This window comes from Telmatherina bonti (assembly GCF_933228915.1).
Source record: "Telmatherina bonti genome assembly, chromosome: 22".
NCBI lineage: Eukaryota > Metazoa > Chordata > Actinopteri > Atheriniformes > Telmatherinidae > Telmatherina > Telmatherina bonti.
Genome location: NC_136631.1, coordinates 33,448,382 through 33,463,135, shown reverse-complemented (window position 1 = coordinate 33,463,135; position 14,754 = coordinate 33,448,382). Strand labels below are relative to the sequence as shown.

Sequence of the window (14,754 nt, the reverse complement as noted above, 5' to 3'; positions counted from 1 at the left end):
AAATTGCCCCTGAGGTGTGGTAAAATTTCCAAGAATTAGCTGAAGGAGGCGAAACAACTCCCAACAGAGCAGCTGCTCAAACATTCATTCCTCAACTATGAAAGTCAAACCACTTGTGAAAATAATTCAGACCAGTTTTTAAGTGCAGTTTTGACTAAATATTCTGGGCAAATAGTTCAACTTCTTAATGAAAAAAAGTAGGTTATTTCTCAAAATAATCAGAGTAGAGACCGACCTCAGTGTCAATCATGCCTGCTGTCCTGAAAACGCAGATTAAAATAGATTATTCTTGGTGGTGTTCTGGAAGATGAGCACATTAGACAGCAGGCTGCTTCAAAAAGCCCCTGCTGACTGCAAGATGATGGTCTCTTTACTTTTACCATTAACAGGCAGGACACCGTGAGTCTGCCTCTGTTTTTACTGCCTGCTTCTGCTGAAAGATCGTTTCAACTGCCTCCAAATTCATGACTGACTGAGGTAGTTTATCTTTTTTTGGGGAGGGGGTGTATAACCTACTTATAGAGAACTGTGGATATCCACCAGCCCATATGCACCATTATACTCAGGTTTGTTATTTCCATTTCATGGCGGGATGAAATAGGCTATTGATTTAACTTGTCCTATTTCAACTTTGGCCAAGATTGGATTTTTTCCCCCCAAACGAGCTGGGATGGGCAGCTCCGGCCGGCCCGCCGTGGGAGCAGGAGATCACAAGGACTGAGAGAGTGCAAATCGACGCGCCCGTGATTCCTCCGCAGTTTCCAGGCGGCGCGCAGGTGGAGGCGGACAGGAGAGGAGACAGCAGCTCGGGACGGATGAGGCGCGCTGGGATGCCCAACACGCGCACGGCTCGATCCGCGTGAGGAACCAACTGTCTGCCTTTTTGGCTTGGCGTGACATTATCTCGGAGCTGTGACCCGTTTCCCCCCACCCCCTCCTCCTCCAACGACTAAAAAGTTTGAGTGGTAAAAAAGGATGCTGCGCTCCGCGGATGCTTTCCACGCAGTGCTGTGGATTCCGGCGTGATCCTGAGTGGCCAGTCATCACATGAGAAACAGCTGCGACTCCTTTTCCTCTCAATCTCGGTGCCAATTACAACAGAGGGTCTTTTTATTATTATTATTATTATTATTATTATCCCCACGCATCAGCAGTCGCCCCAGGATTGCGTCCACATGATTTAACGTCGCGCGCCATCATGGACTTCCTCGGACTGTACTTCTTGCAGCTCGCGCTCGTCGGTAAGTTGATCCACACTTGAAATGCAAACAGTCAACTTGCACAGAATGGAAGTGATGTGATGGGAATGGTCGCTGCGGAAGGTGTGTGACCTGTTTTCAGCCTAGAGTCGTGCTTACTGGGAGCACTGGTTTGGTTTGTGAGCGTAAAGTTGAAACGGGATTTGCTGCGGATGCAGCAGAAACCAGAGATGGAAGACTCAGACCAGTCGGAAATAAAGAGAAGAAGGCTTACTAATGTTAACTGGTGTGTGTGTGTGTGTGTATATGTGTGTGAATCACGCACGTCTGTTCACGGACGGATTCATGAAAAAAGGGAGTAAATATCTAAAAAAAAAATGTGTTGGGGAAAAAAAAAACATTGACAGTTGGAACCAGCGTGTCTGTGTTGTAGTGCGCGCGTGTGCACGCGCGTCTGCACCTGCCTCTGCAGGTAAATTGTGGCGGCTGGGCGGCGCGCATCGGAAAAGCCAGTCTTGTTTCGTGCGCGCGCGCGTGTTTGCACGCGAGGGTCGAGCGCGTGCGTGTTGTTTGTGTAAAAGTGGTTTAATAAGACAGGAATCAAAGTGGTGTGTGCGATCAAATCAAACAGTGAGTTCATCAGCAGTGACCGCCAGCACTGCACACACACACACACACACACACACACACACACACACACGCACACACACACACACACACACACACACACACTGCAATCTCATTACAGATCCTGCATGCCTCATTCTGCCAAGTGGGGCAAGTCATGTTCAATGTCAGTTCTGTTTTCAACTTGTCAAATTCATCTGTGATTTCTTTTTTATTTTTTTATTTTTATTTTTATTTTTTTTCTTGATTTTACTGCAATATTATCCAAGAAGAAACAAACTTCCCTGCAGAGCACCGCAGGCTGGAAACAGGACGTGCAGGCAGGAGGGGATTTGTATTCCAAAGATTTATAGCCTAAATGATGAGAGCTCCACATCTCAGGCTCCATTTCCTTTTGCTGCAGCTGTGATTTCAGCCACTCCGGAGGGTGTGTGTGTGTGTGTGTGTGTGTGTGTGTGTGTGCGTGTGTGTGGGGTATTTTAATGCACCCCCAGCTTGCAGCCCTGCAAGATGGGGGTGCATTAAAATCCTGGGGTTCCTTTACAAGATGTTCTACTACCACCCCCCCCCCCCCCCCCCCCACCCCCCCCCAACCCTGTCTTGCCTCACTTTTCACATCATATGTAAAACATGTGTCACCGTGCCGTGCTGTCACTCAAGATATGAGCGGGGTGGATAAGTGGAAGCTGGATGCGTCGGGAGGGGGAGGCAGTCATTGCTTGTCTTTCCTCCGCTGATATTCTCACCTTGTCAAAGAGATGTGTCAGAGTTTCCCTGGCAGGGACTCATGATCCCGTCCATCAAGCGCCTGCAGAGGTAGGCACACTGGAGGTGGAGAAAAGATCAAAGCAAAGCAGGAAACCTTTGCCTAGATGTTGGAAAAGGACGAGACAAAGGTGGTCTGTTTGATTGTGCAGGTTTGGGCTGAGGCTTTCAGTCTGTGTGTTCTATAAGCAGCTTTCTGCTCCCAGCATATAAAGACATGCAACTTTACAACACGCCTGGATTAACCAAGCTTTAAGTACTGCCTGTGGTGTCTGGGGCGGCGATAATTTCCATCCAATCTAATGATCGTCGCTCTCTGATGAAGCGTGTTGTATGAAGTTGATGAATGTGAGATTAGCTTGCTGCACTATTGCATATCATTAACTCGTGAGGCTAAACTTGCACAATAAAAATTTTTTTAAAAAATGGAGGGAAACCATGCATATGTATTGTTCACATTTAACATCTTTACTGCCCAGTCATGTGATGCTTCAGTGATTATCTGCGTGCGTGGCTGTGAACAGTTTGTAGTCATTATTGTAATTAGCTGATCAGGTTTATTTGCATGTTTCTCTTCTCTTAGTGAAAAAAAACCCTACAGCCATGTGAAATGAAGTGCACCCTTTTTTAAATACTGAACTTTTACATATCAAGGCAAAAAGATTAAAAAAACATCTGGTCCAAATCCTGTCAAGTCAGAGCAAAGGGCGCCATGTTGACTCTGCAGAACTCATGTAGCATGTTAAATGTTAAAAATCTGGCCTGGAAGGAATTTGCAGAAAGAAAGATTCTTTTGAAAGAACATGGAAACATGCATTATGTTTTCCATGTTGTGATAAATAAGATGTCTGTAAAAATATCCTGTTTATCACCGAGCACAGAATATCAGTTAAATAAGCGCAAATCATCTGTCAAGCACGGTGGTGGAGGGATGGCGATCTGGGCTTGCTTTGTAACCACGGAGCTTGGACACCTTGCTGTCCCTACGTGTGTTTCCATTACATCTAGAATTGCGCAAAAACTAAATATCACAATAAAACAAAACGCTAATCGAAACATTTTGAAAAAAGTCTCAAATGTCAATAAAAAGTTTTTATACTGTAAAAAGGTGTTGTTGTATTTTTTTTTTTTCCAGACGTTTTGATATAAAAACATATCACAAAAGTGGAATAGAATTTTTTTTTTTTTTTTGCATTTATGTGTCTTTGGATGTGACGTCAGGGATTCATTTCCGGTAAAGATGGCACAGCGTTGAACAAACAGCAGATTTTCAAAGTTTAGAAAATAAATCGAGGGAGAAAAGCTACAAAAACGGTAGCAAACTCTCCGCAGCTACTAGAAAACCCCAAAATAACGCTACATGTCCACCTTGCATGAGCCGCAATTCTCGTAAGATCTTGTGAGACGGACGAGATTTTATGAGACTTGAGGCTAATGCACCAAGCACCGGTCAGTGAAAGACCCGCAAATTGTGATTGTTGTTTGTCAAAACTTACAAATAACGCTTTTATTTTGTAAAATAATGTAATGGAAACGCAGCTACTGAGTCGACCAAGATCTCTTCTGCATTACGGGTGTTAGAGTTTATTTATGTACTGAAATATTACAATATTTTGTGTGATGATATTATATCCATATTTAAAAGCAGTGTATTAGTTATTGTGAAGAGTTAGCTCTATATGCAAACAATAACAACAGTGTTTTGTTTTTGTGTTGCACTTAAATTTTACTTGTTTTTTTTTTTTTGTTTTGTTTTGTTTTGTTTTTTTTTGCTCAAGTTTACTTTAAGATTCCTAAAACTTTCATTTTTATACATAAAGATGTATATGTTAAAACAATATCCGTAAAATTTTGTACCAAGCAAACTTTTTCTGGTAAATACTTTGAAAATGAAAACTGATATATTTTATAAAACTATTTCAAATCTTTACTAAAAATGTAGATTTTATTTTCTCCATTACTCCTGTCAAGAGTAAATTCTTTTCTATGTTCTGTGGCAAACTGTATTCAGTAAGTTGATGTCAAGCATGTAACAGCTTTGTTCTTCCTTACTAATAAATAATCAGTAGTAAAGTATTGCGATTTGTCCCAATATATTGTGATATATCACATTATATCACATTGTTACTTCTTTATTATGAAACATATCATATTGCCAGATTCTACACACCCCTATTCTGATACTAAAAGTACTTTAAACCTTTGAACGTTGAGAGTTGGTGATGTTACCAGGTTGTTGCACCATCTCAGAAGACATTTAACGGATTTGTGAGCGCCTTTGAATTTCTTATAAAAGAATAAAGACACAAACCCAATGTAAAAACATGTGAACGCCAGCAGTTTTGGTGATTGTGATTGATATACCAATTTTTATGAACAAGCCCGTTGTAACAACGTAATTATTAATGACAACTTTTTGCTGCCTAATTAGAAAACTGAAAGACAAAATATGTTATTAAAGTTTTTAATAAAGTCAACAATGGTCTTGAAATCCGGAATCTCTGTTAATTGTGAGTTCGCTGTTTAGGAAGATAAGATAAAAAAAGTCCTTGTTTAGAGTACAACTGGAAGGCACCGTTAAGTTTGAGTCCATCTGACAGCTAAAGCTTAGCTTAGCTGAAGCGACCCAAAAAGAAAAGAATCAAAGTTTTGCAGTGATCTAGTTAAAGTCCAAACCTCAACCTGATCTAAAGCCTGTGGTGGTGCCGAGAGAGAGGGTTACATAAACAAGACCTCAATGAACTGAAGCAACGCTAGAGAGAAGAGTGGGTCAATATTCCTCCAGGTCAATGTGAGACTGAAAACATCACAGAAAACGATTACCTCCATCTTATTGCAGCGAAAGGTGGTTCTGCATGCAGCTGAACCATGGGCGGTATCTTTGTTTGCAAACCTTGAACTAAATAATTCCTTTTTCACCACAACCCATTAGTGTTTCATAACGTGTCAGAGAGTTTTTACAGCAGAGTTGGAGTGTGACTGGCAGAAATATTAATGCTTAGAAATGATAATGGATGGCATGTGTGTGTTGTCCATAAACAGCTGAAGGTAACTGGCTCCATGACTACTGGTGTGAGGTGGTGATGTGATGGATTATATCACCTTAGACTGGGGGTCCAGTAGTGAAAGTGACTGATACAAGTGCAGACAGAAACTGTTACTATATAAAGGTCTTTATGTCGGCCGTTTTAACAAGTAGCCAATAAACTGTCAACAATATCAGTGAAAATATCCACAATGGTTATAATGACGGATATTTTTAGTTTAAAATTGTAAAATGTTACTAAATAGTCTCCATTTAGAGACTCAGCTAACAAACTGGTTGGTTACATGATAAATATTTGATGAAGGATGGTGTCAGTAGAGCTGCAATGTAACACTTCTCATGATTTTATATTGAAGAGACTCCAGAGCCGAGTCACGCAAAAAAAAAACAATTATAGTATTTAGACTGCAGCACTGAGAGCAAACTGACTGCTGATTACTGCCGATCATTAAGGTAATTATTCATTACTGTCCAAATGAATACACTGTACAAAACAGCTCTCCAATACTTCCTATCATATGTGGTTTCCAGATTCATTTTGTCTGCAGAACGAAGCAAATCCTCATGTCTGCAGGATGTCCCTTTTACTGTAACACTCAGAGATGTAAATCATTGTTTCTGTTGGGATTTTTGCTTCAGTTCCAAGACAGACGATGGAAAATAAAGTTCTCCTTCGGCATCTGTACTGAATTAGGAGAAGATGTAGTTGTGAAAACACACTGCAATTTAGGATATCTCCCTTTGATCTTGTAGCTTTATTGGATTTTGGTGAATTAAGACTTTATTTCGCGTACAGACACAAATGTGTGTCTCCCCTGATAGAGATCTCTGTTCATTATTAAATACTTACGCAGTTGGGATGGTGGAGATTTACTAAGAAATGTAAATTACTAGACTTTCTGATTATTCATTCATTCATTTTCCAAATCAGGGTTGCAGGGAAGCTGGAGCCTATCCCAGCTGGCTTTGGGCGAAAGGGAGGGTACACCCTGGACAGCTCGCCAGTCCATCGCAGAGCGACTTTCTGATTAGAATTACCTAAACATTTTTCTGCTAATAATCAAAAAAGCATAATTTAAGTTGCAACAGTCACAACTTTCTTCATAAAGTCTGTTTTTTTTAAAGGTCTTTTTTAAAGGTGTAACGATTTCAATTTTTAAAAATTTTTTGTTTGATTGGTTTCTAAGAACTGTAACCAACTGCATAGAAACATGTTGATCAACACTAAGTATCGCACAGTGAAATAATGACTGTTACATCATCTTTACATTTTCAAGGTGTTCTCGATCTCTCCCTGGAAACCTATAAATAAACACCGATGCAGTTACTTAACAGCGATATTTTTATATATGAGATTGAACTGAAAGGGAATTATCATGTATACCAGAAATGTCTTTTGTAAAAGTGATTACTGCTTTGGGATTAGCTTTCATCAGGATGTGTGAATGGCATGAAATGAAATGAAATCATTCTGCTAACATAACGCCTGACAGGCATCCTCTGTTTGGTATTTGGGTATTTTGGGAATCAGGGTTCAATTTTAATCTGTTAGTCTCTTTCTTAAGGCTTTTCTCAAATGAATTGTGTATAAATACCCAACAAAGCTCCTGTCAGTCTAATATTTTTCAGTTTTTTGTTGTCAATGAAATGAGTCTGAAAGTGTGACCATGTGGCTTATTAAGACTTGTGGTTCAATGCGTCTTCAGGCTGCTGCACAGCTCTATTACCTGTTCAAATCTAATAACTACAAGTTTATGGGCTAAAGATGAATATCCACATGAATCAGACATTAAAACAGCATTTAGTATGGCTTATTTATCTATTTAATTGTAACCTATAGTAAAATTGTAGATTACAGTTGTAACAGTTGATTGTGCTTTTGTTGCTTTTCTCTGCTGTCAAATAAACAGAGTGGAAGCAGATGGCATTTTTAAAAAAACCTTTATTTATACACACACAGTCTCATTAACAAGACATACCTGTTTGCCTAACTGAGCATGCAGATCTTTGTATGGTGGGAGGAAGAACCGACACACAAATGGGCAGAATTTTGCACATAGAAAGTGAAACAAAAATCAGAAAAAAGCACCAAGTTGAAAGAGTTAAAAGTTAAATGACAGAATTTAAAAAGATTGTTGGAAAAAATAATTTTCCAGTGTTTACCTGCTGGTTAAACATAAACATAGGCTAAAAACAATGTTCTTGCTCTGATAACCAGCCAGTCAGTGAGTGCATTGGCAAACATAAATCATCACGAACTGTCAGATACAAAAACAAAACTTTAACTTTGAAACAATATTACTTTAAGTTTCTGGGTTAGGGTTAGGAAAAACCATATTCATTGTGCTTTGCTTTATGGCACTGTGGCACACACTAGAAAATGGATATCAACATGTTGGCCATTTTAAAGTCAAAATCGGAATGACTTTTACTGGTTGGAGAGAGCTCAGAAAAGACGCAGGGTGTAAGATGTTAAGTGGTGCGACGGTGCCAAAAGTCTGTTAAAAGCAGCCGTGTTCCCTCTCAATCTTACTCTCATGCAAACATCCACGGGCATCATGGCGGACACAGTGACCAAAAAGTGCCTCATACAAAGTCAGACAACCAAAGCCCAAAATGCTGAGTTTTGTTTGTTTACACAACCTTATCTGATATCATCTGCACAATTTGCACTATCCATAGATCCGAAGTGAAAACCCAGAGGACTCACACAGGTATTCTGAGAAGTTCTTTGTCCATAGAGTACCCCCTATGGGTCAGAGCACTTCTAGTGGCACAAGCAACTAAAATCTATGGAGCAGCTCATTTTAACACAGTTTATTTCTAATACTTCTTATTGAAAGTTTCTTTAAGATGATTTCCTGGACTCGAAGCTAACGGTACAATGCTTGATTTTCTGTCCTTTCTTTTAACTAAAAGCTAAAATGAAAAAACAAACTAGAAACACTAAACTGGTTAAAAAAATGTGTGATAAATGGGCCATGCAGACGCTACAGTTGGCAAATATGAACCAGCTAATGGTAACAAATCAGCTAACCTAAATCCTCAGCTTCCATTCGCTGATTCAAAGAGGAGTTTGGAGCATCAGCCAAGCTCAGACAGGCACGGTGCTGCATCTCAGGAGCCGAGAACAGAATTATCCCAACCCGGGGCTGTATGCGGACCCTGCATCTGCTGCTTTAACTTTTGCCTAATTGGTCTCCAAGAAACAATGAGGGGAGATGGGATGTGTGTTCAGAAAAGTGTAGAATAGATGCACTAGGTGCAGATAATTTCCTCGTGCTCGCGCTGATGGAGAGAGTCCACAGAACTTGGCTATTGCAGTTGTATTTCTGGCATTATGATGAATGGAAATCCAATATTCTTTTTGCTTGTAGCTCAGGTTTGTTCACTGTTGAGGGAAATGGTGGGCTAGTAGGTGAAATAGTGACCAGAGATACTTTTGAGCCAACCAGCTGTTAACGGTAAGAGGAAAAGGAAAATGGCTGCCTGCTGGAAAATGATCAACTTTTTTATGCAGCTTGATCTCTGTCACTGCAATCAATCCTTCCATTCAGTTTGCTGTTAATGAAAAGTCATCAACCAAAGCAACGTCAATGAAGAGGAAATGTAAAGAATGAACATAGTTTTGCCTTTTTTGAGAGTTTCACGACACAACTATGACTCTCCAGAGGAAGAGTGAAAGACATTATGCGGACCATAAGATGAATATTTTATTCCACACAAATAGCTTCCTAATTACCAACTCACACACAGTCTCAGCTAAGTTAACCCACATTCAGCTTCACACACACTCACATACACAGAATGGCCTTCAGTGCAACTGAACCAGCGCCTTCTGTTACTGTCAGCAGTTATTTAGCCTAATCATGATGTTTTGTATGAGAATGAATAAATAATTTCTCCTCACATGTTTGCTAACCTTGAATTCTGACAGAGAATATTATGAGGTTTTGCAAGAGTGCCCTTTATGCATTTATTCTAACAAAAAAAAAAAGCCCCAAAATGTTTAATTCATACTCGGAGCCCTTTAACAGCAGGCTCTCTTGGCTGATGCAGCTTTGCAAAGTTACCTGATTTTCCTTATAGCAGGTGCTCCTCTGTGGCTTTAAGTTCCTCTGACAGGGAAGAAGCGAGAGGGTGTTGTCAGTGAATTACTGGAGCAAACATAGCAGGAAGAGGAAGAATGTGAATAAGCTGCGTCTGACAGCCAGAGATGGGATTTGTTTTTTCTGTGTGGTTGGAGGTATCTTAGGCTTCTGGCATCGGATGAGGCGTATCCTTTGTAGAGCGCCTCACACTAACTGAATTGCTTTTTTGGATCCCTGTTGTGTTTGACTACATTTTTTTTTGCCTTAAATCTACTGCGTTTGCCCCTCAGAATCCACTAAGACGTCTGATTATTGTTTATGTAGAAGATTTGTTGCTTCACCTCCCTGAAGAGACAATAAACTGATTTCTGTCACTGATCTGCAGCTCCTGTTCTCACTTTTCCTGACATTATTTGTCTCCTTCAATCTATCTTTTCAGTTTATTGATGTCTTTTAACAGCTTTGAGAAAAAGAAGAGAAAAAGGAGCTTAAAAAAACAGTTGTCCTTCATCTGTCATTGTGACCCATCGACAGACGAACTATAAAGCCAGATAGCTAAGGGTGGGTTTCATTGTTATTTCACTGGCATTTGTTGTTCTTCTCACCGCATTCTGCTCTCTCCACCAGGAAGAGGAACACTGTATGTAAAAGAGCAGATGGATGTAATTACAGGCCATCGGTGCTGAAGAAAAGAAGGAGAATCGAAGATGGAGATAAACAGAGTGAAGCAAACTGCAGCACTAACGCTGGCAGGGAGGATTTTGCGCGGTGAAACTAAAATGACAGTGCTCCTTATTATGTTAAAACCCTGTCATTTCCACTGGCTTTTGTTGAGGGACGATTATGCCACAGAGACAATTACCCTGCCCTCGCCACGCTAAAAGGATGTGGCATTTACTGCCAGTGCATTCCATCGTGACATGTTTAATTTCGTAATCAAAAGGCTGTAAAGCGGTCCAAGCTGATTGTGAGAAAGCAATTAATCACAAGAAAAAGTTTAGTGAGTGGTGAAAAAGGTAGCATTGAGTTGACTTGGCAGAGAGAGAGAGAGAGAGAACGAGTAATGAAACGAGCCTGCGAGGATTCAAGGTCCTTCATCGAGTGTTCTCAGTACTTAGGGCTGTGAGAGGGTCTGCCAGTGAATCTGTAAGTATAAGAAACGGTGTAGTGTTATGATTGGCGCAAGCCATTATTCAGTCCTGCACAATAAAGATTCTTATTCTGCCGAACATGTTGTTGAGAGCTGTTCTGAAGGTGATAATCACACTTTCCAAAGACAAGGCCAAGAAAAAAAAAAACTTTGATAGTCACGAGGCTATAATATCCACTTGTACAATCCTGCGCATTAATCACATGCTGCCTCAGCGCCAGTCTGAGTAACCGAGCACGCCCTTCTTCATTTATCAGATTTTCAGCCTGAACACCATATGGACTCAGAACTTGCTTAGAAATGGTGTGAAGTCTTGACGAAGGCAGCTTTAAATGGTGTAACATGTCTGTCTGTGAGTCACAAAGAAAGCAGCGATTTCTTTTCTGATACTGGAAGACATATGGTAGAAATGGATTATGACATAATATATTGTGTATTTTATTTTAAAAAGCAACTTTTAGTTAAGTATGTAATGAGAGGCGGCCAAGACCAACAACATTTATTGACAGCTAAATTGACGGTGAGCAGTATTAAAATGTTGTAATTCAAGAAGAATCTTTAGCATTGTTAGTCTCAGTTGTCTCTTGATTAGATCCAGATTGAAGAGATGATTGTAGATTTTAGGAGCAGTGGGGATAAGCCAAACACTACTTCCATCCTGGGAGAATATACGAAAACCTGACATACCTGTTCATCTGGACTAGACCCCACAGAGACAAGAGCAGGCAGAGCTGGTGCCGCTCCAGAGTTCGAACAACCACACAGTTCCTATTGGCTTAAAAAAGCACAAAAATTTCATTAAAGACAATTCACACTTGGGACACTCGCTGTTTGATTAACAGGAGGTTTCCTTCCTGTTAATAGGGAGTTTTTTCCTTCCCACTGTCGCCAGTGTGCTTCTTTAGGATGGGAGATTGAGTTGGACTCAACTCAATCTGTTGGTTTCCTTATATAGGCTGTTATGAATTGGCTTTTACTATGTTTTTTTCTGTCTGTAAAGCATCTTGAGATGGTATTGCTGTGATTTGACGCTATATAAATAAAGTTGAATTGAATTGAATTATATATTTATTTGCTTGCTTGCCAACAGTTTACTCAGTTATTTCCTGTACCAAACCAAATATACACAAAAAAGCGTACAGTAATATAATTAGAACTTTATGTGTTGTCACAAACACAAGTAGTTTAAAGTCTGCACTATCAACCTACCATGAAGTAGAAGTGCTGCAAGGTTGCATCTTGTTGCTACATAGTGTTAAATCAGTCATGCGATTTGCTTGCATCAATGTGTGCATTAAAGACATATCAAAGACATGATGCCAGAACTTTAGTCCAGTGAGACATTATCTTACAGGTTTTGACTAAATAAAAGTGATATTTTTAAAATTTCAACAAAGTTGAACACAATTTGCAGGTGTTTCTTTGAGGAGGATGAGGATACTAAACATTTTACATTTTTGGAGCGGTTATCTCAGTGCCGCGACTTTTCAAAGCGCTTCTTCCTCATTTGACTTCCTAATTCCTCGTAAAACTCTGCATTTTGCTGTTGTTTGTCATCAGGGATGGTTATTTTTCCTCTTATTATTTGTAGAAATATTTCAGTCTCGCTCTCTGTCCATACAGACCACGTCATCTTTACTAGAAATATATGGACATGTGACCCCTACATGTATGTAAATGGAAAAAAATGTTTCCATTGCACTTTTGTAATCTATAACAATAAGTCTGAAAAAACACCTTATGTGTATTTATATATTTTTTTTTTGTGTGTAATATTTGAGTATTTTTTTATGTTTTTTTTTTTTTCCTTTAGCCTTTGCACAATTTTGGAATCGATAGAAACGCAGATAGAAATGATCACTTGAAGAAAATGAGTCAATAATAAAATGGACTTTCATTCCAATGTAACAGAGGTCTCCAACACCACTCCTTGTGAGCTGCCACCTGACAGGTTTTTCTGTTTCCCTGCTACAACACACTTGATTCAAATGAAAAGGTTCTCCAAGAACTTTTCATCTTCTGCACCTGCCTGTTAATGAGCCATTGATCAGGTGTGTTGCAGCGGGGAAACACTAAAACCTGCAGGATGGTACCGGAGTTGGAGATCCCTGCAATATAAGCCATCCTGAAAACCAACAGAGCAGCAAATCTCTTAATTGAAATTTGGTTCATTTTTTGCTTAATGTCTCTCTTTGGCTTTTTCCCAATCATGAGCGATTTTCTATTTTTGAAGCAAATTTTCTATTTGCTTCATTGTAAAATGGAAAATGTTCAGTAATAAACTGAAATCTTTTAAATTAGATTTTTTTTTTTCTTCCTACCAAATGAAAAAAGGTCAGGCATCACATTTAGGTCGGTTCATATTCAACATTTTTTTCCTTGTGAACTCTCAGTGAATCTGAGCTGACGACACACTCCAGGAGTCGAAATGGGATGACACTGCGCAGCCTCTTCTGCAGGGGCCTCGGGATCAGGGGAGCTAATTGCTTTCTAATCAGAGCTGCAGCTTCTGTGATGGAGTTCCGCTCAGTCTGTCCTGAAATATATAAAGGAGTGGTGAGAAATTAAGATTCAGGAATCCGGTTCGAGGCCAGGCTGTTGGCTGACTACACCATCAGGAGGGGGAAGAGCCCGGGATGTGCAGAAATGTGCCAAATCGCTGCAGGCGATCCACCCAGCCTGTCGCAGACATGTGCCAGATAGCATTTATGAAGGCTAATGAAAGAGTTTGTATGGTTACATGGTTTCAACTCTGTACTGTGCTGTGTGCCACCAAGCTGTCTTTTCTTTTTCCTTTTTTTTTTTGTCTAAAATGTTCCACACCATCGACCAGGCAGATGGAAAAACAGACTAACAGAAAAAAAAAAAGACAGATTTGATAAAGATACAAGATGTAAGTCTGGCAATAATAGTTGTATATTTGTGTACTTTCTTGTTTTTTTCAGAGGTTATTCCTCTACATCTAATTAAATTGCTTACATCCAGCATATCTGTAGTTTTTCCATGAAAACGTATATAAATACCAGATGTTACACATTATCTGTTTGTGTTTGTGTGACCTTGTGTTCGCTCAGCCATATCATATATCTTGTTGAAAACAGCACTTCAGTCATTTTTAGGGTGTTTAAAGCTGTTTATAAGTGAAAGGATTTGCTTGTGTGCAATTCTGCTGTCATATCTCCCACATATGTCTGCACAAACCACATGAGACAGAAACCTGCTGGTAGTTTGAAGGACTGAAACACAATGCTATTATAATAAACTACAAATTATACAATTATCTCTGTTAAACATTTGTGGACACTAAACTTATGTGTAGCTTTTGATATTTCCGAAGTAGGAATTTTTTTAAGAATCCAGTTCTCAAAGTTTAATAATAAGTTTCACAAGTACTTTACACGACTTGTCATTTATCTTGGGAAGACTTTCCCCTTGGAACGTGTCCAAAAATGCATAACCATAAAACTGCAAACCCAAAGAAAGAAGCAAACATTGAAAGATTTTGGAATATCTGCAGATTTAGGCTGAATTCATATAAACAGTTTTCTGGTTTTTCCACCCCTGATTTTGTCAGACTTTTTGTCATCCTAAACAGCTTGCTAGCTTGTTGTCGGCTGAATCCATCAGGACTTCGAGCACATACAAGATTGTTATTATGGTGAACAGAGAAAGTTTCTTTTTCAAACCCACAGTTTATTCACATTGCTGTTGACAGGCAGGGAACCTCCATTTGTATGTGATGCTGTCCTCCAAACTAATGAGTCTCATTATAGAAAATAATATCCAGGTATACACTGAGTTTTTTCTTTACTCAGTTGTATTGACATATCAATAACATGACCATAATGAACAATAATGAATACAGTACTAAATAAA

At 39.5% G+C, this 14,754-nt stretch overlaps 1 protein-coding gene across 1 annotated transcript in view; it reads left to right on the top strand.

Annotated features, from left to right (window-relative positions):
* Window positions 1-1,198: 1,198 nt before the first annotated feature.
* Window positions 1,199-14,754, top strand: part of gfra4a (GDNF family receptor alpha 4a) — a gene marked incomplete at both ends in the record, with an annotated part of 219,200 nt that continues 205,644 nt past the window's right edge. Inside the window, one exon of the mRNA XM_079261769.1 lies at window positions 1,199-1,241. Coding sequence (XP_079117895.1) covers window positions 1,199-1,241 — 43 coding nt within the window. The remainder of the gene's footprint in view (window positions 1,242-14,754) is intronic.